Source organism: Electrona antarctica (assembly GCF_951216825.1).
Source record: "Electrona antarctica genome assembly, chromosome: 13".
Lineage (NCBI taxonomy): Eukaryota > Metazoa > Chordata > Actinopteri > Myctophiformes > Myctophidae > Electrona > Electrona antarctica.
This window is the reverse complement of record NC_136794.1, coordinates 27,269,048-27,294,678: the sequence shown is the minus strand read 5'-3', so window position 1 is coordinate 27,294,678 and position 25,631 is coordinate 27,269,048. Positions and strand designations below refer to the sequence as shown.

The following is a 25,631-nucleotide window of genomic DNA, read 5'->3' as shown; positions in this document are numbered from 1 at the left end:
GGGCAATCTTTTTCTATTTTTAGATTTTGCATTTGTACAAGGTAAGAGTGATTTTGAGGCAGACACGTAAACCCGTGCCCTCTTAAAGGGGACCTCGTCGTTTAGACTCTCGTTGAGAGATTCGTCAGAATCGAAAAAAACCTCTACGAGAGTCTAAATGTTTGGGCTAGTATTTATGTTAATTGTAACGTGCTTGTTTTATTGTATTGTTTATAGTTTTCACGGTGAATTTGGAGGATCCACAAGTCTTCAAATAAATCAGTTTCAAGGAAACCACTTGTGTCTGTCTGTGCTCAGAGGGAGTTACAGTTATGGTCACACCCACACCTGCACAGTGTTCAGAAGAATATAGCCTAGGAATAGCAGGAAACAAAACAATATGAAATTAACCAAAAACAAGAGTACCGTATGGTAGTTTGCTCTGCCTGCGTCAACACAATGGGAGTTAAACATAATGTCAATAACAATGCATAGAAAAGTACAAATAACAAATATTCACCGTCTTGTGAATATAGTCTAGAAAGCTAGCTAGACATGTATTGATCCAATGAAGAAAATGTGGCCAACATTATAAGCCCTTTCCTAGACCTAGAGCAAGAATTAGATCTGATCCAGGAAGTACAATACTACAAATTGTACATTTCCCCACTGCTAATCATTTGCAATGTGCAAAGTTACAGTTTGACCAAATTATCAACTGCCAACAAGTGTGTGCAAACTCGAAATACAAAAGGAAAGGAACCCATAGCATCAACAGTTTTCTTGACAAGTCTGGCTTTATATGTCATATTACAGGATTTCTTCGACTGTACAACCAGTTGAAAACACGATACAGTATGATGTTTGAGGCTGTGGTAGAGGACGGTATTCTGGCTGTCCACGGTTTGCTTTTTGCCCCTTAAAATCTCCATGGGACACTGACAGTCATTGTATGTACTGTAGAAAAGGGCACACTCCAATTTACAACAATGTATTAAGGCATTCACAGTGGTGGTCACTACCAACATGTCCTACACAGCCCATGGGCAGGTCATGACTATGCACTATATAAAACCCTGAGTGTTAATTTAACTCAGAATGTGTACAAAATACAAATCGAACCAAGTGGACCTGTATGGGTCCATTTGTTATATTAACACTCAGGACTTTACAATGTAGAACATTAAATTCAATATTTTCCCTTCAGCTCTTCCACCAGTGCGATGTACTCAATCATGGCGTCTTCTTGGCTCTTTCCTTTGAAAAGAAGAAAAAAAAGGCATTAAAGAAAGATACAATTTATGAACAACGATTAAGAGTTTAAAATGAAATGTACAACTGCTGTTCACGTCATGTGGGAGGCAACGCGATGAAAAACAGGAGTGGGCAGATTCTATGATCTTTAGTAGGTGGACAATGGTACCTAATGCCAATTTATACATGAAATGAATGTGGCCTTACAGAATAACCAAGAGAGAGAAAGTTAGGAGCTACAGTGGCTCTGCAGGAGGTTTTTGTAATGAGGGATGTTATCAATTATTTCACACAATCATTCTCTACCCAACTTTTGACTAATTTGTGGTTCCACAGCAGCTGGTGTCTAATTAGTCATTTGTGGCTGGGGGGTCCGACATTGTCAAATTATGACATAATAATATATTATATATCCAATCCATAATTTGGCATTCTTCTGCTGCCACTCAGGGCTCATAATTAACTTGGTAGTGATGGTTCAAAAAGGTGGAGGCACCAGCAAAGATTTTGCACCACCTTAAATGTAAGGAGCACCAACTATATGTAATATAGATTGTTATTGATTTTTAAATGACAATATTACACATAACACAAATACCGGTATTACAAGTAACAATGCCTTGCCTTGGGAACCATATGGGTCCTGAGGTTCCCTTGATGCTGAGTGCCAAGCAGGCAGCCACTGGGTTCCATTTTATAGTCTTTGGTATGACTCGGCCGGGGGTTAAACTCCAACCTCCCAATCTCAAGGCGGGCAATCTAACCAAAAGGCCACTGAGCTGGCAGAGGAGGCTAAGACTTCCCTAAATGTGTTTATTGAGATTGAGAATTGTGTACTTTTGTGCCCAGGATTAAGGTATTATTGTGTGTCATTGTCACTGGAGCCACCTGTGACCGCTGGCAATCAGATGACAGGTGTGGACTATATGGAATTCAGAACCATGGACAGTGCTGTTGTGTTCGGGGGAGCTGAGCACAGACAGACAGACAGACAACGGCACTTAGGTTGGTTAATACGGAATAAAGATTTGGTCTAAGATTTTGGTCTATGGAAGAGGGACAGCCACCCTCTTCCATCCATCTCTTCACTGAGACCAAGCCCCTATAGGGCCAAGGCTCATAATTCATAATCGTGCACCCCTACAAATGAGTCAGGTGTCTGGCTACAGGATCAAAGATCAGGGCAGTAGAGTGCAATAGCGGCATTCACACTGGGACTAGCCTCGGAAACCCATTTCCAGGGAGAAAAAAAAAAGTCTGGGAACGAGTCCACTTCAATTCGGCATAGAGTAGCGCAAACGTCGATCACTCTCTGCTGATTTCTGATCGTCTGCATCTTTGTTAAATTGACGCACACACGTACACCCACACACGTCTAGACTCTAAATTCTCCCGGCGGATCCTGCCGGGAGCTGCCTATGTCATAGAAAGCATAGGTGGACCCCAGGCTACACTGGGACTGACTACCCCACACTGTTAAAAGCCATACGTTGAGCCACAGTGACCTCTGCAGGAACCAGTAGTGGACTTAAGTACAATTCTACTTGTGTCAAGTAAAGTGCTTGTACTTTACTTGAGTATTTCCAATTTCCAATACTTTTACTTCTACTCCACTACATCTCAGAGGCAAATATTGTACTTTTATTCCAATACAATTATTTGAAAACTTGAGTTACTTTTAGATTTTGATTCTTATTACAAAACATACATTAACCACTTCAGCCCTATATACGTTTCCGCCATTTGAAAATAGACGATCTACAAGCTCACAATGTGTGATCAGCGATGCATTCATAAACTCAAACTCAACTTTTCAAAAGATTTTAAATACATTTGAAAACTTGAAACGGGACATTCTGCATAATGAGTACTTTTACTTTTGGTACTTTAAGTACATTTTGATACCAATACTTAAAATATTTCAAGTATTTCTACATGGCAGTATTGATGCTTTTACACAAGTAAAACATGTGAGTACTTCTTCCACCCGGCAGGAACACAGACGTACCTTTCTGTTTCTCCCATGCATCCCACTTGGCCTTTCCAGTGAAATCCAGCATCCCAGGACGAGCTTCAGAGACGAAACAGACAAATGAGTCAACGTTGTAAAGTACCAGATGCCTCCTGCTGCTGTTGTTAAGAGCTAGTCGTGACTCATGTACATCATTTAAGAATCATATGGCTGAAACATATACTGCAGGTGGAAATCATTAGGCTTTGTTAATGACACTATTACTGCAAATAGCTTCCTGAGGACTTCAGATGGCGGAGAAGCATATGTCCGGTTAGCTTATATACTATATAATCACAATGGGCCCGATTCACTAAGCTGTTTACACCCATATTTTGGGTGTAAAGGAATTTTCCAAATGTCCCAGGTTAGTAGTCTGATTCAGTAACCTATTTTTGTCTTTGAAATTTGTGGAGGGACGCTCTTTCTCAAGTCTGCTCGGATGCAGACTTACATGGGGCCAAAGCTTGCTGTATGTCATACATACTAACATGGGAAGTTTGGAAAATTCCTTTACACCCAAAATATGGGTGTAAACAGCATAGTGAATCGGGCCCATTGTCCCTGGTTTGATTACCACTGGAGACCAGCATCATATCAGTTAAATGTATGCAACCATATTAACAATTTAACGAATGGAAATTTGAGTGTGTGTAAACAGTACCAGTGTTAACGTCTCCCACAGTGCCTTGTTTGAATAGGGAATAGACCCTCAGCATCTCCTCGTCTGCTGGCTTTGATTTCAGCTGCTTCACCGCATTGGCTGCTTCGTCGAATTTAGCCTTCAAAGGAATCCATAACCATAAGATTAAGATTATGTCAAAATATGTCTGAATATGTAAATATGATTACGTCATTGTGTATTTAATGTGTACATAGACCAACAACAGGGCGAGACGATTAGCAGTCTGAGTCTAAAAATGCAACGATGACACAACTGCAAACAACAGAGCTCAAAGGAAGGTTGGCACTTTTTTTCTTTTTTTTAATATAGCCATTGGCAATGATACCTGGTTCCAACTCCAAAAGCTGAACTTTGTTCTGGGTGTGACTACTACACTACTCTGGCTAGTGTCTTACTCTGAGTCTCTGACTGTATGACCTAGAACAGGGGTGCCCACAGTTTTTGACTTGAGAGCTACTTTCAAAATGACCAGCTCAACAAGATCTACCCAATGAAAACATTATAATACCATTGCTGAAAATGGCTTTGGAATAGCAGCGCTGGCATTACATTTAAAGGAGAATTCCACTCATTTTCAACATTTTACTATGTCATTAATATAGCTTAGAGCTGTTGTGTGGAAATAATAAAAAGTCCCCCCCATTCTGTTTTTCCTAGAACTGTAATTATGAAAAAACCCATTAACATGGTGAAACACATCTTGATGACATCATCAAGATGTGTTTCACCATGTTCAATTTTTTTCCAGACCTCCAGTTCTAGGAAACACAGAATGGGGGGGAATTTTTTATTATTTCCACACAACAGCTCTAAGCTATATTAATGACATAGTAAAATGTTGAAAATGAGTGGAATGCCCCTTTAAGACAAATGCACTTGTAATGGGAAAGGGGAGAAATGGAATATGTAGGCCTAGAGTTTTTTGTATTTAATTTGTAATCTACCGACATTTGTGCACAGCAACACTCTTGAAAACAGTAAAAAGTATTGCATTATGGGTTTGAGCTGACAGGCCCTTTTTATGTAAGTCAATCAATCAAGTCAACTTAATTCAAGTGGCAGATGCCAAAAATAGTTAAATTAAATATTCTTTAGGGGCATGTCATGTGATCTACCTGCACAGCCTTTGTGATCTACTTTTGGGCACCCCTGACCTAGAAGAAACCCTATCATTCTTTGTGTGGGGGGTGGTTCTTCAGTCTTGCAATATATTGCTGATGAAAAGGAGCAGATGGTCTGCCAAATGCCAATACATGACACAATGAGCCTACTGATTCAGTTGAACCTCTTTTCAGAACAAAACCTTGCTGGTGGTGCTGAACTGTGCCAACTGGGCTAGAGAGAAATGATTTATTATTAAATTATTTGAATACAATTAATTAATTCTGAAAATAATGTATAGAGTGGGTTAAAGGCAGGAGTGAAAGGTAGTTACAAGCCACCACACTGCCATCTTAGTTTTCATTGTTGTTGTTAGTACTATAGGAATGGGAATTATCGATTAATGCATTAATTGATTAATTGATAGTTTTGATAAGCTTATCGATTGATTAATTTCCCTCAATGTCCAACATAGAAATCTACATTTTTCTGATGCACAGATATGATGCAAAAGGCATATTATATTCCTTAATCAAATATATTTTTGACCATCAACGATACGGGCCAGGCAATGGCATCTTTGTATGTGCGTTCCTCAGCCACACGCGCACACAGACAGTGTTACATTCACAGAAAACCACCCAAGAACCACAGACTTTTCAATTAATTACGATTAATTAATTGTTAAGTTTAATTGACTAATTTATTAACGGCGGATTAACTATTATCATCCCTAGTTAGTACCACAATGCTAGTTGGTCTAAAAGTAGGGACTATGGAGGCACATTTGGAATTAGTGTAATTACTGGGACATGTCAAGTGTATAACATGTATAGGCCTATAACCAGAAGTGTAGCCTCGGAAAGCCAGACGTTTTATTTTGTAACTAGTAGCAACTATAGGCTACTAACTAACTACTACTACTAACTAACTAACTGAAATATGACATGATACAATTTGGCCCTGGGGGAGGAGGACTACATTGAGCCTATGTGTAATACTAATAATACTACTACTACTACTACTACTACTACACTACTACTACTACTACTACTACTAGGCTACTACTACTACTAATAATAATAATAATACTAGGACTCTGCCAGGCCAGAATGCGAAATAAAGAAAGAAATAATAATAATAAAAAAGATCCAGGCCAGAATGTTGCAATGTGTGTTAGGAAATTGCAACAATGAACAATGCATGACATGCAACAACCCCTAATCTGCTAGCTCTAAAATAAATGCAATCTCTGGATAAGAGGGGCAGAGACCAAATCGACGTGTTTGTGCAACTTCTATAGAAGTTGCACAAACACGTCGTCGATATCAACCTTCATGTAGGCCTATTACTGGGAAGTGTGAACATATGCCGCTATGTAATGGAGGCTGACTGAAAATCCATAAAGTCATTATGCACGCCGCAGGGCAGGCGGGTGGCGTGTTTTTTTCACCTGAAAACACAACCATACCATTACCATACCATATATGATAGGCTAAGTAAGGAATCAAGATAGTGCACACATTCCAGAGTTCATTGAAGTCCCACCACACCCTAACATAAAATACCGTATGAATCAGATGCAGGAAAGGAACCCAAAATAAGCCAATGCGTACATCAAGACAAGTCGACGTTCAAATACAACTGTGCATTGTGCAATGATGCACAGCAGATGCACTGATCTTTACTTGTCCGGGAAACAATGCACATTGTTGCAGTGCACCAGAGGACACAACCGGGCCTGTCTATCAAACTATCACCCTGCGAGTGGAGCCAGATAGCGGTTTGCTGGTATATTTCATAGTCTTTTGTTGCATTAAGCGATGCCCACACCGATGTCTGAATATAATATGATATAAAAAATATAATAATGGGTTCTATTCATACCTTAGTGTCAGCCATGATGATAACAGATTCTTAAGCGACTTCGTCCACTATTGAAAAGACTGAGACCACTGAAAGGGAAATTCAGCGCAGCAGCACATAGAGATACACCCCTGGTCGCTCCTCATTGGTCCTCTTTTAGGATTGACATCACATTAGACCTTTCATTGGTTGGCGTGATATCTGCAGCCAATCATAATGTAGAATCTGGAACGTTATATGTTACTATAACGCAATTGGGGTAAGGGGTCACTCCGACTCCGAGTCGAGTCACACACATCATCATGTGTCTGATGATCTTTTGACCAGTGGGTTTCAAAGTGGCGTCCGGGGCCCTCCATGGGGACTTCAGGCCAGGGTTTTCCTCCGAGGTGGAAAGCCTGGTGACGCGAGATTAGGCCAGGGTGCTCCAGGGGGATGGCGCGCCCCCAGTCCCCCCCCCCCCCACTCCCGCCGACTGAAACGATCGAGGACTGGATTGGCCTAAATACTTGTATTTAACGGAACCATAATTAAATTAAATGCACAAATAGTAATACAAAACGTGATTTTCTATCAATGATTTACAAGTTGACACTTGCCCTTAGATTAACACAATGCAAACAGTTCATTCAAAACGTGCGCGACAAACAAATTAATTTGTTAATATCAACATATCATGGGTCTGCTCTGCTAATCATCGATGTGCTCGACCATCGACACATCGGATTTGAGGGAGAAACCATCGATGCTAGAAACTGCACGATTGTTTGCTCATGTCTGATTAAACCCGGAAGTTTTTGTAAACAACAGTTTCCCCAAAACCCACACCTTCGCACACACGATGTGAAGTTTCTTACGCCAGGGTTGCATTGCATAGCATAATATCTGTTGTGTAGTTTTACATTAGCCGCAGAGCAGTGTTTGTCACATTTAAGACCATGGATGGAGAAGTTATAGTCACTGTGCGCCTGGTCAGATCTTTCGAGCACAGAAACTTCAAACCAGTTGTGTTCCGTGATGTGAATTTAGACCAGAGAGTGGAGGAGTTCATCCAGCTTGTGAGGGAAGGTGAGTAGGCTACAGTTTACACGTGTTGCCTGCCTGAGTAGAAGGCACAGATCCAGATTCCACAACAAGCAGTGGTATGGTGGACAGTATAATTGAGTTCTGTACAAACGGAATACAACCTAAATATTTAGCCGCAATTTGCAACACTATATATAATGGGATGAATAATCCCATTACATTAAAAAAATGTAGTGTTACTAAATATTTAGCATGGGGTCCACCTATGCTTTCTATGGCATAGGCCGCAGCTGCGTGTGTGTGTGTGTGTGTGTGTGCGTGTGCGTGCGTGTGTGCATCAATTTAACATAGGTGTAGACGATCAGAAATCAGCAGAGTGAGCGACGTTTGCGCTACTCTATGCGTTTTTTCTCCCTGGAAATAAAAACGTCTGGGTTTCGAGGCTACTAAATATTGTACTTTTGACTCCACTACATTTCTAGGAAGGTACTCTTGTTGGGAATTGGGACCAAAATACAACCACTTATAAGCCCTATTTGGAATATCGTTAAAATTGCTTACTTATTTTTGAACATTCCTGCAGATGTGGCTTTTTGTCTTCTTTCCCCTTTTTTGTGGGTATATGTTCTGAACTTCAATATAGCAATGCATTGACTACATCTCAGAGGCAAATATTGTGCTGTTAAATGAACAAGGTTTGCTTCTGAGATGTAGTGGAGAAAGATACTCCACTACAGTTATATGACAGTATTACTAGTTACTTTGCAGATTATAGGCATACCTAGCTCTGGTCCATAGCCAATGCTGCTATGATTCTGCTAGAAGCATTGGCTATGGATCAGAGCTAAGGCATACCCTGAAGAACATCACAATATTTCTATATTGTGGTATTACTACTTGAGTACTTCCACCACTTCTTCCACTAGGTTGTAGCAAATCATTTACTTGCATTCTTCCAGATATTTCTACAAGAGCAGGACTTCCACTGCCATTCAAGAAATTTGGTTATGGTAAGTTCTTATTGGCTGAAATATTGAAATATTGAAGTGGTGTTTGAATTCAAGCAGTGGCTCTCTATAAGACACGAGAATGTTCCTCTTGGAGGTTCATAGCAAAGCCTTCTTTCTTTCTTCTTTTTTTAGTAATTTTTTTAATTGTGTGGCTATTTGATCACTGATTTCTCCTTTCTACAGTTATGTTCTTAGTCTGTATCCACAGTACACACAGTAGACCTCTTAGCTGGGGCGTCCTTGACTTGGACAGTATTGAATGTTCAATGTATATTTAATTTTAAGAATGTGATGTTGTTGCACAGTAAAATCAGTAATGCGTAGCGTTAAATACTTGTTGCAACTGTGTTGTAACAAGGAGGTACAACAAGGTAGAGCTGCATGGAACTTATTTCTTTAAATGGCCTACCTTGATCATGATTCAGTTGTTTGTCTGATTTCTTTCTTCCTTTTCAGACACTATGAAGATTATCCACCAAGCACATGGAGCCAAGGTATATATGCTGTCAGATCAGGGATGTGTGTGTCTTTTGAAGGCACAGTTTAAAAAGATTAAAATGCCTAAATTGTAAAATTAATCTAATTGAATAGAGGACTGTTACTGTAGTGTAGTTATCAGTCTCAATACACAATTATACATTTTGTTACTAAAATAATTAATAATTTTGACTGCTGTTAAGAAAAAAAAATCTTACTTGAAATATTGTCTCATATCAGTTGAAGCCATACTGTGTTTTCTAGCCAGCTGAGATGATGCCCTTGAAAACAGAACTGCACTGTAACATTCAGGTGGAACTATATTTCTGTTCTGTGTGCAGACGAACGAGCTAGTGATGAGCTTGGAAGATGATGACAAGCTTATTCTGCAAGATGGTCTTACCCTCAGAGCTGCTGGTGTTGGTACGAGCTTACCTCATTTAAATGTACACAATGGCTACAAATAAAGATGGCTCTGGTTGATACAACCAAGCCTAATGTTGGATACAGGGGGCAAAAACTAGAGGTGCAACAGTACGCATCTGAACAGCACTCGGTAGAGTTGGTACGGGTACAGCCCCCTCAGTTTGCAAACTAGCTTTGTCTGCAATTTATGTGGCTTCACAATTTACAATCCTCCAGAGCGACTCATTAACCCATTAAGAGCTGGGAAGCCTATACATTGTTATATCTTTAAAACCAGGAAAGCGACTACTGGTATGTCACTTTCGATGTTGCCATAGCAACGAAGAAAACTCATTTCGGCCGCTTGTATTCACAACCTTATTCTTTCGGTCATGACCCACAATTCATGACCATAGGTGAGAGTAGGAACGAAGATTGCTCGGTAGACAGAGAGCTTTGCCTTCTGGCTCAACTCTCTCTTCGTCACACCAGTGCGGTACAGCGACTGCAATACCGCAATACCTAAAATACTGCAATATCTAAAATATATTGAACCATAACCCAATATGTACATAACGGTGAACTTTGTTAGATTCCTAGCAATGACAAATACCGGGCGATTACTTTTTCACATACTGTAACCATAGCCCTTTTTAGTCAGAGACAGTGAGAAAATAGCCGGATTCAGTGTCTATGTCAGTAAAAATATATAAAATGAATTAGTTAACTTTGTTGAACAGTATATAATTGGAAGAAAAGTAAATGGTCATACACGCCAGCGTCATTGCAAAAATATTTACGACTAATAGTTGGCAGTAGTATTTTGCATTGAGGCTGGAGTGTGTAACTATACTTTTGGGAAAGTATAGTTGCACACTCCAGCCTCAATGCAAAATACTACTGCCATAATTAACATAAAATGTTGGCTGTTTTGGGCTGTTTTTATGCCAGGCAGTAACAAACACATTATTGTTATGTGCCCACAGAGACATGGTCTGTACCTCACCAACACAAGTATGAAAATCTAGGAAAGGAAAACAGTAGTTACTTTAACCTAAGATATCATCTATATAATACAATTCTGGCACATCTGTATTTAAAAACATAATTGTATTTATACTTGCTGAAAATGTATGTCTATTTGTGTAGCATGAAACAGGCTTTTCAATTAATACAATGTGCTTTGAGTTATATTGGAAACACTTTGAGTTTACCTTGCTGAGATGCCTCATTTTAACTGCACTGTTTTTGTGTTTGGTTTTGTTACAGCAAAGGAAACAGAGTTAGCCTTCTTCAGGAAAGAAGATTATGGTCTTTATAAAGCAAATCCCAAAACAACTTGGTGACCAGTGACCACAGCATTCCACATTAGAAGGTCCTCAAGGACACAAGGAAAACATCAAGCAGTCATTGGAAAAACAAAATAAGAAGTGACCATGTTCACATAGTTTTATTTGTTAATTTGTTAATCAGATTTATGATTTAGTATTTGTGATTATTGCCAGTGCCATTGATTTGAAAAATAAATACATGCTTTACATTACACATAATATTCAAAATAGTCTTTATTGTGTAAGTGCTGTCTGCTCTCTCATTCAACCACGTTGTGGATAAGTGACATTTATTTATTCTATGGAGATGGACGGGCACATCAAGACGAAGGACATGGTTAAATAAAGCTCAGTTTAAACTGCATCGCTTAACAGTGTCACTTGGCTAAACTAACCGATGTTGTCTGCAAGCTACACAATCGTGTGACAGAGTATAAATTAAGCTTGTTTGAGAGACACTGATATCATGTGATTGATGCCTCCAACCGGCAGAAGCCACCAATGTTCTGCAAAGAAACATTCTAATATTGGGTCTGACTTTGATGATCACTGCAAAAAAAGTGATCTAGATCAGTGGTTTACAAGAAGTCTACACAATTGGCCAGAGCATGTAGAAGAATTGTTATTTTTGATCAACGTTTGCCTGTTATCTCTCCTAATGGTACCACATCAATACAGCATTGGAAACGACAACGACAACAAAATATTCAAAGTCTTGGCTCTGAGAGGCTAAATCTCATCAAATGGTGGTCAGTGGCTCAAATGCTGAATAACTAATGGAAAAGGTTGAAAACCACTGATCTATAGATGTAAAATACCTGCACAGTGAAATTAACAAACTGGATCCTTCTGTGTGTATTCTAGTTGCTTTGGCTGTAAGAAAGAGGAATGGTAATGTTGCAGATATACCCATACTGTTTTACATTGTTATGTTATGAGACTCACTGCTAAGTTCAAATGCACTGAATTAAAATGAAGGCAATGTGCATACAACATATTACTGTAAATTACTGAAATATCTAAAGTATACATTTTCCATAAACATAATAAAAACTACTGGGGAAAAAAATACAAGTATTACAAATATTAACCACTTTCAACCTGGTGTCTCACGATAAAGTGTAGGCCTATATGGTAGGTCTTAAGTAGGGGTGCACGATTATGAAATTATGACCGATATCCTATCTCCGAATATTTGCAGGGTCATATCTGCCGATACCGATTCTGACCGATTCCGATATTATACAGAGGACCACAATGGAAACAAGCATATAGGCCCTAGGGGTTGGCCCAAAGCCTGTTAATAAAGTATTCAATCAATAAAAATGACACATTTGATTTGGCTTTTGTTCTAGACTAGAGGTACTAGAAACTTTTGCTGGTGAAAACCATTTAAATCTGTATTATTTTGAGACCATTCTGATACCGATATGGCCGATTCCGATTACCGGTATGCTACCGATTATATCGTGCATCCCTAGTCTTAAGTGTTAAAAGATGCAGTATTATTGTCATAGCATGAGGTAGTTGTTGCAATTTAACATCACTGTGTTTCTTGAAACATTACATTAATGGCATGTATAGGAAATTATTTACACTGATTTAACTCTCCTGGGAAAACTTGACAGGCCATAATCTAGTGCATTGGCCTGTAAATTAATTTGTGTAGAAGTACCAGTATTGTACAACAATACTGTTCATTTGCTTTATAAACTATTGACTGTGTGTAGTTACACATTTGTAAGTATTTGTATGTCTGTTATGCATAAAGGAAATGTTCAGTACTGGGCTGGGCCAAGTATATTTGTGTACTTACAATACCTGCAATCTTCCACAGGTTAATACACAAATGTAAAGCCATTTTAAAGGCGTAGGACACTTTGTTCAACTGCATATTCTTTACTAAGTACACAATCATTCTTAGTTTAGCACCAGATGGGTGGTGTTTACTGCACGAGAATGATTCAAATATTGTTGCGTAAACCAACACAAACATTATCTACTTGATTTTCAGACATCTTCCAGAGATAGTTGAAGGTTTTCTGGCACATATTTGTTTACACAGTATCCATTTGTTTTCATAAGCCACACAGCCCTTAAAAGGGCACTTTAAAATACTAAATATTTGACATTCACGTTCTTATGATGGGAGCAATACAGTACAGTGGCCTGTCATGATTGGAAAGGCGTTTTGAGATATAATAATCACACCTGCCATGGTGGAGTTATAATATGAATGTTGTCACCTTTTCCTTATTCATTGTATAAATAACCTCCACTCCTATATAGATATGAGGCTCTGCCTACATGGTGGCATGTCCCCCACATTCCATAACAGGCCTCTACTTGACAATTACAATTAAGGCATTTAGCAGACCCTCTTATGCCCTAATCTACCACCTTCAGTCTTCATCCTCATTGGCTCCTCACACATCACTGAAGTTCTGAGGCGGATGCCTATTGGCTGTCTCTGTCTGGCAGGTCTTTGGTGGGCAGTGCAGCGAGCTCTCCCAGCCCCTGCGGATCTTTGCCAGTCTGAACGCCAGGCAGGGCAGCACCAGGAGGAGCCGGCCCACCAGAACCACGCAGGGCACGATGAGCGCCAGGAGATAGGCTGGTGGTAAGTAGTAAGGGTAGGACCAGGGGAAAAATGCAAAGTCCCAGCCAAAGAAGAGAGTGTGCATGATGGAGAATGTTAAGGCTCCGTATCCTAGGCCTGACTGGTGAGATGGAAAGAAGGGCAAAGTTTATAATTCAAAGAAGTTTGTTAGTATGTAATTTGCCATGGCATAATACACAGTAAAATCCTCAGTCCTAATTTAACTGAGATCTGAAAGTATAAAGATTTAACCAAATGGATCTGTTAGGGTCCATATATTCATTTAGCCAATTCCTCATTCCCTGTGTGTGTATTCTTGAGTTCCTGGTCACTGCTAACTCCTACAGTTAGTCCTAGGGAGAGCACAGACAATCACGTGTCTCCACCGACACACGTGGCATAAAGGCTGCTTCTTTGCACCCGACAGTGAGGAGGTTAGGGTTAGTGACAGTTCCTGAGGAGTTCCTGCTCTCCACTGTGGAGGGCAGGAACCACCGAAGCGCTCTATCAATCCACTCTTAATTTGAACTTTGACCCTTCCACCCAAAAGATCATCTTTTCATTCTAACATACTGATCCTTACCACCAAGTTTCGTGAAAATCAGCCCATGTGTTCTCAAGTTACTTCACTGTTCACAGACAGACCGAAGCAATAAAGCCAAGTGAAAGGGATTTGGCTATAAATGTTCATTGATGTAACATTACTTTTGTGTTTGATGTGTTAATCCCACAACAATATTTGTTAATGTCTGAATGGCCTTCAAAGTTCTCTTGTGGAGACAATGCACTGTGTGTTGCATAACTTTATACTGATTGAAAGGCTTTTGGTTCAGTATTTGGATACTAATCATTATGGCAATTCGTACCTTTATAACTGTAACATATATACTTACCTGGACAAAAGTAAACTCCCTCCAATTGAGGGCATTTCCCACTGAAGGTATAGATGTGATGGCAAGCAAAGTGAGAATTCCAAATCCCAGAATTCCACAGGACAGGTAGAGGTCTGACCTCAAAACCGGCTTCTCCTCCCAGGAGTTCTCAACACCAGCTTTTACCTGAAAGTGAAAGGACACAGTTGACAAACGAAACAACAAAAACGTAAAATAATAGAGTACATTTTCAAAGTAGGAACTAAATAATACAATACTGTTATTCATAACAAAACTTGACATGCAGCAGGATAATTCAAATGCCCTTAGGATATGGAAGCTGGAAGTGCATTCACTAAAAACGCCGGGACACCGCTCTACACGTTCCAAACTCTTCTCCCTTCTGGCTCCAAAACTATGGAATGTACTTCCCATTGCGATGGGAATGGAATGTACTTCCCAGAACTGCACTCACTTCCCATTGCGATGGGAATGGAATGTACTTCCCAGAACTGCAGACTCACTCCCAATCTTCTGCCGTAGTCTGAAACCCCACCTCTTCAGACTCCATTTTAGCAAATAGCACTTGCCATAGCACTTGCTCTAGGCTCGACGACCTTACAGGCTTATGCAAAGGCTCAACTTATGTAACTTAGATAGCATTTTATGTAGTTATAGCACTTCATTATGTACTGTAGACATTCCACTGTTAGGTTCTTAGTTTACATAATTGATTCTTGATTTTTTTATGTATTTGATGTATTACCATGTTTTGTTCTTGCTTACTTTAAATCGCTCTGGATTAAGAGCGTCTGCTAAATGCCTAAATTGTAAATCCTAAGGGCATCCAGGGAAACAATACAGTATCAAAGGTTAAACGGGTCCTGTAAAATGTTCTCAATCTTCACAAAGTATGTTGCTAGCCACAGTCATTTCTACCACTGTAAGAAACATTGTAAATTGGATCATGATTAATAATAATAAATTAGTACTATAGACGAATAACAGTCCAAATTTTATTCTGACCCCTCCACGAAAAGTCCTTGTTGTCCTGACCCATTATCCATCATTTATACATTATGGATAATTAGTGTGGAGTCTGTGGACTTAAACTGTTATTCGTCTATAGTAATGTCATCAAACCAAAGTCATCAAAAGTCATACATGAACCTTTCCTACTAATGATCCATGCCTGATATACATCATAAATTCCACCATCAATCAAAAAAAGGTTACTATGAATCTGTATGCATTTTGCTTTGCTGTGTTCCGGTTCATGAATAATGCAGTATGGGAACGAAATAAAGTAGAAAGAGTTCCAGAAGTAGAAGTTACAGAAGAACAGCTGCCCAGCATGGTGCAGAGGATATTAGAGAGATGAGAACACATAACAAACATCTAATGAGCAAAGTCATACTTTACTCTCTGCAGCATTTGTTTGTGCATCAAACTCATGGCCCTATGCCATAAAATTGTGAAAGCCAGCGATAGAGGTCCCAAACACATAATGCTGGGGAAGCAGAGCAGATCGCAATTAATTTCACGTGGTTTTGACGAGACAAGCTTGCTCCGTGGTTTGCTCCTGTCTTTTATGTGTGAGCGACGACTACCATGGCTGGTTAAAACTGAGGTTAGGGTTAGATTTAGTGTTGGGGTTTATAATGTCGGACAACGCGCGTCGCCACCGTCTAAACAGTAGCCGTGATCAACGCAGAATGCAGCCTACTGAATGTCTCCAGAGTCCAAAACGTCACAATATAATGTTTCGACTTTCGAGCTGGAGGCGGTTAGGTCAGTAGACCATTGAATGCTCTGATTAAACGTGATTTTGTTCCATGTAATGCATTGACGGCATTCAAATCCGCTAAACAGAAACAACCACACCACACTACACACACGTGCATGCACGCACACACGCACACACTATTATTCAATCCTATAATGCACACTGTCTCACCTGTCGGAAGGCTGCATTGAGCAATCTGAATCCTGCAGCTTTCCGTAGTGTCAGACACATACTGTAGACAGCATGGAGGCCAGCACACAGGAAGCTCAGCAAGCCTAGCTGCTTCCGGCCACACAGCCACAGGTCTAGCCAGTTAGGGAATCGCTTATACTTGGTTCCCCTTCCCAGCTGGAGAATGGCAGCCAATAGACCTAGACAGAAATAGAAAAAAATAAAAGTTTAGTACAGCATAACTTACAATGGGTGAGCAGATTATGCAGTACATAGGCCCTCATTTATCAACGCGGCGTACGCCAAAATATGGGTGCACGCCGGAATTACCGCAATTTTCGGCATTTAACATGTTGGATGCTTAAGCCATTTAAACAGTGTTTTGCATGAGCATACATGCGAGGAGCTGCCTGTGCAGAGTGAACTGCAGCTGCGGAGAGTCAAGAGCTCCCAACGTGGGTAGCCTACTGTAGCCTAATCTACAGCAGGCATATCTTGTTGTATATTAAATTAATAAATACTTTAATCATTTAATATACAACTAACAACACAGTGACAGCTGCAGAGGTGCTTGCAAATTGCGATGTGTGCGTGCGTGCGGCGGGGGTGGGTCGTATTGCAGTTGTTTATGTCGCACAAACGAGGGAGAGGCTTGATTTCATAGGGCGTGCCAGATTGATTTCAGCCGTCACATTATCACTGCTAGGAATGAAATTAAGGAAGGATCAGCTGTTTGGGATCACTTTATAAATGTCGTACTGACGTGAGTGTACTCCAAAACCTAGGCTCGAATTTGGGGCAGATTTTACACTCGATTGATAAATGAGGGCCTTAACGTGTTAAAAGTGAATTTTAGGATTTAGCGACACCTGCTGTGACTGCTGGTCTTATCGTAATCATCAGTGTGTAGTCATGGTGAGGTACTAGGGATTGCTAGACCCCCAAACAAACCAGCATGGATAACCCATTCAGGGCGGGGACCCCTTTTGGGGTTCTTGTTGCTATACTTGTACAGTACAACATAACATAACATTTTTGTAATTCTTTAATATATTTTTTGAATATGTTTTTAGAAATGTCCTCAGTCCTAAATGGGTTGGACCAGAAGCGCATAGTGTTATTTGTACAGTACCGACATAAGATTACACTTTAAACCCCTGAGCAGTACCCGGTAGATACACAAGTGCCAGTGTCACAAGGGCGACCGAGGGCAATGCCTCATTCACTGTCTCCAGTGGAAGCTTGTAGAAGTTGTTCTGGCCATGAGCAAGGTAAGGCATCAGCACGCCCTTCAGGAAGTTGTAGCCATAAAAGAAGAAAAAGAGCAGGAGGGTAGCGACGATGGGCCCTCCCCAGGAGGGGAAGAGCTGAAGGGGAGCTTCTTCGATGTCTTTAGATGCGGCCAGACCACCCAGGTCCATGGGGTTGAAGCCCATACGGCGGGCGAGCTGGAGAACCATGGCTTTGGAGTCGGAGCTGTCGCCACAGATCAAAACCTGGGAGAGGCACAGACACATCTCATCAGCTCCTCAATTATACAAGAAGAAAAATGACAAAAACAAACAATTCAACTCTGCTGTGATGCCAAACCTGCCCTTCCAGTAGTTAGACAAACAATTACCTTTAAAGGTCCATACAGGAGATTCACTTATTTCCATCGAAATAAGTAGTAAAGTGTGCCCCTTGGGATACTATTTACATTATGAAGAGAAGATATATACAAAAAAAAGGATGAAATAAGCGAATTAGCACTAAAACCCAGACCCCATTGAGGGCTTATGGTAGGGGAAATAGCCAATAATGCGTTTTTGCACAAAATAACACCTGGACCTCTTTGGTGGGCACGTAACAACTACAAATAAAGGTAAGAAAGCCTTCTAGTCCGAAATTCTCCTTTTAAGTGAAACATTTGAGTATGCAACCACATAACCATGATCCACCTCCTCACCTGCCTGCTGCCATCTTGGGCGCCGGTCTGCAGGGCCCAGGCCGAGATGACGTTGAAGCCCTTCACCACTCTGCTCTGAGGGAACAGCTCGGCCAGCCTCTCCGCATTGGACGGCCCTGCGTTGTTGAGGCTGATGGCGTTGCTCACATCCACCAGTACCTTCCCAGCCAACACATCCCTCAACCCCACCAGGCTGTGGTAGTGCTCTGGGTAGAGGGCGGCGAACACCAGCCTGTCCGACGAAGCCACGGCCTCGCTCTGTGACCACAACTCCACCCCGTCAGGAAACAGTCCCTTGGCGATGCGTTTTGGATTGCGGCTCCCCACCACCACCCTGAAACCGGAGGCCAGTAGCCGGATGGCTAAAGAGCGAGAGTAGTCCCCCGAGCCGAGGATGGCAATCACAGGGTCTCCCGGGCAACCTATAGGCGGGGGCTCTGAGATGTCGGAGTCGGAGGCTGCCAGCAGGGGAGTGTTCATATCACCCTGAGACATGGCTCATCTCCTGCGGTGCCGTGCTATAAGTGGAGAACTGTCGTCATTAGGACTGTCACGATAATTGTGTTTTTAGGCAGTGAACATCAAAATGTATATATCAAGGCTTTGTAAACTAAAAAAATCACATGGCAGAATAACATCAATATTCAATACACACAGAAATGACTGACAATGACCAGTACCAATAATCAAAATAAATAATGTACTATGGCTCAAACAGGCCATGCATTTAATAATATAATACTTAAAACATTGTTTTTAAATCATTTAACATGTTCATTTATACTGAGGTGTGGAAACGATTATAATGATGTAATAATTGTAACAGGTTTGCATCATCATGCAATAGATGTGTGGTAAAGGAGATAATATACTACATCTGTGATACATACATCAATTTATAGTATTGCACCATGCAGTGATGTGAATAGCATCAATTAACAATTACAGTAGGAGCAGACTGGGAAACAAGTGTGAAAGTTTCAACCTGCGCCTGAAGAAAGAAAATAAAAATAACCTGAACAATCTAATATAACACATGAAGTCTTAAGTGCTCATGTCATCACAAATTGCAAAATGCATTTTTCTGAATAATGTGGTGGCGATGGTGTAGTGTGAATTCAAAAATCATCCTGTTAACACTTTTTTTTTTCCTTATCACTATACCACATTAACTAAAAAATCTGATAGATCATTTGCATTATATGAGCTTCTCCTTTTGGTATATTCATGTCAGGTGACACAGAGCAGAAACCACAAACCAATTCAAAGAGTTCATTGGTGAGTGGTGACCTAAACTAAAGTACCTTATGTCTGCCTGTACAGCTGTAAAATATACTGCCTTTAGTACAGTATAGTGACTATACTGTATATTTTGTGTGTATATATATATATATATATATACTGAAAAAGGTGGACCCTGTTGTAAACAAGTGTAATGCTTAATCATGCAGTGTCGTCCACAGTAACAGTTTTTGTATTGACTTGTGCTTTCGTTTGAAATGTACCCATTCTGCATAAGCTGTGAATACAATCATCAATCAATCAAACTGACTATAGTTAGTGGCTGCTAAATAAAACTTACTGGAATTAGTAGCCTACTATCAATGTACTAGGCTAGGTGCATTCTGTTATTATTCTTATTGCGCTCATTTCCTATACTGGACGATTGTAATTGTTGATCATACAAATGTTTCCTGTTGTTTTTAAACTAAAATAACAGCACATTCTGGCATTGTTGCTGAAGCAGCCTTGAGCCTATACTGTATAGTAGAACTATTGCATTTAAGTGATAAGAAGCAGCGCCTATAGCCAGTCACGCATTAACGCAACATTTCACTCCTTGATGCAAATAAGAGAATATTAAGCAAATAGGGCAACAAAGTTATTTTATAGTATGTTCTGTCTACTCTATTCTGTCAGTTTCTTTTCTACTGAACTGAATCCATGACACTTGCTTTCACACTTCGATCGTCCTAGCTTGATTCAAAAGTCCTCCACCAAACATATTCATAACCATCGATAGTCCTGTTATACCATGATAAACAATACATATGCAGGCTATTTAAAAAAAACATTGCATTGACTTCCACAAACAGAAACACTCAAACACCACTTACCCTTTGTTATTAAACAGCGTATGTGTGTGCACTGTGTACAGTACATCTTGTGTAACTACTTGTGCCTGTGTAAACTTTGCGCGAGGCTGTCTGTTGCGTGCCAAAAAGAACAGATCTACAAGCTAACAACGTGTCGCTAGGGACGCGTTGTTAGCTTGTAGATCTGTTCTTTTTGACACGGAGAGGAGCGTACAACAAAACCACGCCCACTGCTTTCATCTGCTTGCAGGAGATAAACAGAAAGGACACCCGGTTCAGTTCATTGATAAGAACTAACTGTTTCACAACGCACCGTAGGATATAGAAATCTATATACTTACTACTCCGTTTTATACGGGAATGTTGCGAAAATATATTTTTTTAAAGATATAGAAGCCTGTCCATTTTGTCCACAGGGTGTCGCTGTTCTGCTGTGTTAACAAAACTGTTTGAGAACAAGTAAATAAAGTCACACATCTGTCCTAATTGAAGCTAGTCTAAACTACACTGCATGTGGACAGCACTGTCCACATGCAGTAGGTACAAAATATGAGAATATGGAGTGAGTTTAAGAGTACTTTTTCCACCACTGTATGAAGGGCCTAACTGACATATTTCTGACAAGATCCATCACTGCCATAACACCGCAAACAATTGTTTAAAAAAAGTAAAAATATAAATCATGTACACTAAATGAAAACAAATTGTTTTATAGAAATGATTATAACTAAATATAATGCAAAGATACATGAGAAAATCAACTGCTCTTCTGGGGGAAAGAGGAAGAGAAAGAGCAACTGAGTAGGGCATATTTTTATACAGTTGGTGACACTGGCCAGCTGCCTCCAATCCCCTAATTGCTTCTATACCACCAGCCAGAACAAGGCAGACACATGGCGCTTAGGGCCATCACACCTATACTATGTACTATGTTATTAGTATTTTGTCTCGTTGGCGTCTTGAATCTCACAGTTCCTACAGTAGAGTCAGACACACATTAATGGTACTGGAAGGACCACTGTACACTGTACAGTGGTCCTTCCAGTACCATTAATTAGTACCTAGTCTGTACAGTGTACAGACTAGGTACATATCCACAGTGAGACATGCTATAAACAGTACATTATTTACGAAATGTAATGTATACTCCAGTCGAATGAAGGTGTTGCTTGTTGACAAGATCTGATATTCAAGCTAATCAGTTCCTTTCAAAAAGTGATGCTGTTGTACTATGGAATATAAATTAAGCTTTATACTGTATACTGACTGGATCGTATAAGGTCTGTTACAACAGTAGAGCAGCATGTCTTGGTCTGAATGGCTGTAAGGTGTTTTATTATAACAACAGTGCCCACAGTGTTTTTTTTTAATTACTGTGATTATTGTTATGACAGTGATGGAGCAATACAGCATCTGCAGCACGGAGGTAATGACAGTGAAAATCATTGCAATGTAATCAGAAAGAATGCCCTTGAGAGCTTATTAACTTTCTGAACGCAGTTCAGAAAGTTTTCTCCTTGTCATTTGTCTTTTAATATTCTTATGAATAAAAAACAAAACAAAAACAAGGGTATTTATTAAAACAGCCAGTGCACAAACAACAGAGTATAGTATAGTATAGGCCGCTGCCTATAGTATACACAGCAGAGAACACTCACTGATCTCGGTTTAGGCAAATAAGCCTTAATTGTGTCTTGTTTCCCATCTTCTGCATAGTTCACCAAGAATTAAGATAATAGTACATGTATACGTACAGTATATCGATTTGGATAGTTTAATATTTTTGTTTATTTATTTGAAGCCAAAAACGTTTACTATACTTTTACTAAGATGTTAGTCAATGAATTTTGTGACTGCAAGAAAAGGCTCAGTTGCACATCCCAAAGCGACTCTTAAACCTTGAGAGTTTGACGGCTGCAGGCTATTGTTATGTGAGACCTGTCTATTGATTTCAGGATGTGACATTATTCCCCAAATGTCTCCTCTGACTCACACTCACTGTGTCCAATTAGGTCCTGATCTGTTTCCCATTAGGCTGTGTAGTCTACAGAGGATTAGATCCAAAATGATGTGGCAGAACCCAACTGCAATCCATTTAAAACATGTTACAGATATGGCCAAATAGTGTGTTACAACTTAAGTTAACTAATCATGTTGTTGAGTAATTTCCTTGCCCTATCAATTAGCATTCAGGGTCACAGAAACTTGACTCAATAGGCATATTTCTGTAGGAATTAATGAATGAATTCACCCATTGGTTTAATTCTTAATTCCTCCACTTCGTTGTCTCCGCCAGGCCAGACAGTTGAGGGCCTGGCTGGATTTTGCCCCTGTCTGTCATGCAGTGTGTCCGTCTGTCAGTCAGTGTGTCTGTGAACAGCTAAACTCTGTCACCGTTAGACTGGTTGGTGTGAAACATTGCGCGCACAATCCCAGTAGGCAGAGGAAGAACCTTGACCCCAAATGTTTCAAAACGGTCACAAGGTGATGCTATAACAGGGTGCTTCACGTTCTGGCATATAACTCTTTAACCGTAGATCTACAGTACGCCTGCTTCTGCCATTTTGTGTTTTCTTCAAAATACACTTTTCGCTATTACTATTCTAAAACTATTCTAAATCTATAACTCAAATCAGTACATATTATCTTATATTATGGTCATCATGTGATCAAGATGTACAGTATATTAGTGAGAGTTTTCAAATTCCATTCCAATTGGTGACTGCCTTCCAAAATGTGCGTGCCCTGGGTAGGCAACCTGTCCTGGCGGAGACCTTCTATTTTGTCTCCCTCAATGTTCAATTGATTCTACTGTTGTTGGACTTTGAAGTCATTGACTGCACGCGCAGTCACAGTCGCGCAAGTGCACACACACACACACACACACACATGTGTGAACTCCTAGTTCAGTGTACATGCGTATAAAATGCATGTACAGTATGTATGTGCTTCTGGCAACATTTTATCTATGCTCTTCTGCAGTGACCTTCCTCCAGCCAATATTAAAAACATCTATGGGCAAAGTCAGGGTGCTGACAGAGAGTATGAATGTATATTGCTCTGGATATAGATTATAGAGCGTCTGAAATTGTAAAATGAAACATTATGAAATATTGTATTGTATTTGTGTGGCCGTTATTCATATTCTAAATGGACTTCATAGTCCCATATTTAACAACAACTCATAACCTTAGACCCCCATTCACATGGGATAACACTTCCAAGACCCGCCTATTTTGTGGAACTGACAGGAACAGGCAATAGGCAATATCCATTCCAAATGCACATTTTAGTAGCATTTTAGCTTATTTATTGGTGGTTGCCTATGTTCCCTCATCTATTTTCCCTCAGTTTACAATTAGGCTTGGGTTAGGTTTAAGGTTAGAGTTAGTTGTGTGGGCCTGAGGGAACATACTGTGTACTTTCCCATTTGGCTTTGCCTGACTATGCTTTCATTGCATACTGCTGCACATGCATGGCCATATACTACAGATTAGAACATAATTAGAACAATAATGATGTGTGTGATAAGGTTTGCCATTTAGGGCATGTGAATGGTTATTGATTTACTTGTAAGACAGTTATCATAGAATGGGATGCTGTTGGACGCATATCAGGACACGTAACCAATAGTGGGAAGGGAACTGCACTGCAAGTCCATCATAGGAACATGCTGCATCTATCTATCTATAGGTGAATCAATATAAGGTTTAACCCCAAAAAAATGGATACAAAAGGTTTTTCAATGGATTCTGGTAGTATTGGGCATGCCAAATAACATACTAAAAGTCTACCAAAATCTACTCTCCAGAAAGCCGTCATTTTCAAGATTGCGTCCCAGACAGAGTTTAAAATGGCCATATATCAAATGGGAAAACATTTTCAAAGTATTTTTCAACTTATTCTAGTACCTCTGGACATGCTTAAGAACATACTACAAATTTAGGAAAATATACCTTTGGGAAAGGCGTCATTTCCAAGATGACGTTAAAAATGGCAGGCTTATAAAGCTTATTAACAGCTATACTGTATATCTCAATAGAAAAAATTGATACAAAAGATTTTTCACTTGATTCTGGTAGTATTGGCCATGCTAAATAACATACTAAAAGTCTATCAAAATCTACCTTTAGGAAAGGCTTAATTTTCAAGATGGATTGAGATATAGCAATTTTAAGCTCCCGGACGCCGTTTTGCACACCATCTTGAAAATGAAGCCTTTCCCAAAGGTATATTTTCCTAGATTTTTGTTATGTTCATAAGCATGTCCACAGGTACCAGAATCAAGTGACAAATCATTAATATAAATATATTCTATTGAGATATACAGTATAGCGGTGCCAGCTTCCATTTTGAACGGCATCTTGAAAATGAAGCCTTTCCGGAAGGTGTATTTTCCTAAATTATTTGTATGTTCATAAGCATGTCTACAGGTACAAGAATCAAGTGAAAAACCTTTTGTATATTTATTTTCAATTGAGATATACAGTATAGCTGTTTATAAGCTTTATAATCTATCTATCTATCTATCTATCTATCTATCTATCTATCTATCTATCTATCTATCTATCTATCTATCAGGGCTCGGAAGTTTAAGTGGCTAATTCTAGTTCATGGCAAAAAGAAAGGAAAAGAAAAAAAGGACTCAGCATACTGTACAGTATCTGTCGTGCAAAATGGTTTTGCTTGTCAAACTTGACAAAGTCCACTGCACTTACCCAGTAAATGTCTAACAAAAGCAGATCCATTGTACCTGGACAAAGAACCCTTTGGACAGTATACTTCACCTAGGTACTTTATGAGTAGAGTGCAGCTAAGGACATGAACCTGACCTGCATGTTACTACCCACAAAGCAGTGAGCAAAGTGAACTTTGTGATGAGATTATTTCAAGGTCATCTGGTACAATAATATTCTCCAGTCAGTGTCTGTTACGACACTGTGTGTTACGATGTGTTGTTGTGAGTTTGTATAGTTTGAATATTGTTGGTCTTTGAATAGTGCTTAAAGGGGCA

The 25,631-nt window shown here is 39.8% G+C and overlaps 3 protein-coding genes across 4 annotated transcripts; 1 reads left to right on the top strand and 2 right to left on the bottom strand.

Annotated features, from left to right (window-relative positions):
* Positions 1-503: 503 nt before the first annotated feature.
* dbi (diazepam binding inhibitor (GABA receptor modulator, acyl-CoA binding protein)) lies at positions 504-7,025 on the bottom strand. Its single transcript, XM_079518885.1, has 4 exons — positions 6,918-7,025; positions 3,909-4,026; positions 3,242-3,304; positions 504-1,236 (listed from the first exon to the last, which is right to left on the bottom strand). The coding sequence occupies exons 1-4, from the start codon at positions 6,930-6,932 to the stop codon at positions 1,169-1,171; spliced, it is 264 nt and encodes an 87-aa protein (XP_079375011.1). The 5' UTR covers positions 6,933-7,025; the 3' UTR covers positions 504-1,168.
* Positions 7,026-7,678: 653 nt separating this feature from the next.
* cUnh2orf76 (chromosome Un C2orf76 homolog) lies at positions 7,679-13,522 on the top strand. 2 transcript variants are annotated; one of them, XM_079518603.1, is made up of 6 exons: positions 7,745-7,759; positions 7,810-7,964; positions 8,882-8,932; positions 9,389-9,426; positions 9,751-9,832; positions 11,084-13,522. In XM_079518603.1, exons 2-6 carry the CDS (start codon positions 7,835-7,837, stop codon positions 11,158-11,160), a joined length of 378 nt encoding a protein of 125 aa, XP_079374729.1. In that variant the 5' UTR covers positions 7,745-7,759; positions 7,810-7,834; the 3' UTR covers positions 11,161-13,522. The 2 variants fall into 2 exon arrangements, with proteins under 2 accessions (XP_079374728.1, XP_079374729.1); XM_079518602.1 differs by having other exon boundaries at positions 7,679-7,964.
* A 9-nt stretch (positions 13,523-13,531) lies between these two features.
* steap3 (STEAP family member 3, metalloreductase) lies at positions 13,532-20,692 on the bottom strand. Its single transcript, XM_079518601.1, has 6 exons — positions 20,639-20,692; positions 18,522-19,039; positions 17,742-18,069; positions 16,574-16,773; positions 14,638-14,802; positions 13,532-13,865 (listed from the first exon to the last, which is right to left on the bottom strand). The coding sequence occupies exons 2-6, from the start codon at positions 19,014-19,016 to the stop codon at positions 13,572-13,574; spliced, it is 1,482 nt and encodes a 493-aa protein (XP_079374727.1). The 5' UTR covers positions 19,017-19,039; positions 20,639-20,692; the 3' UTR covers positions 13,532-13,571.
* Positions 20,693-25,631: the final 4,939 nt, after the last annotated feature.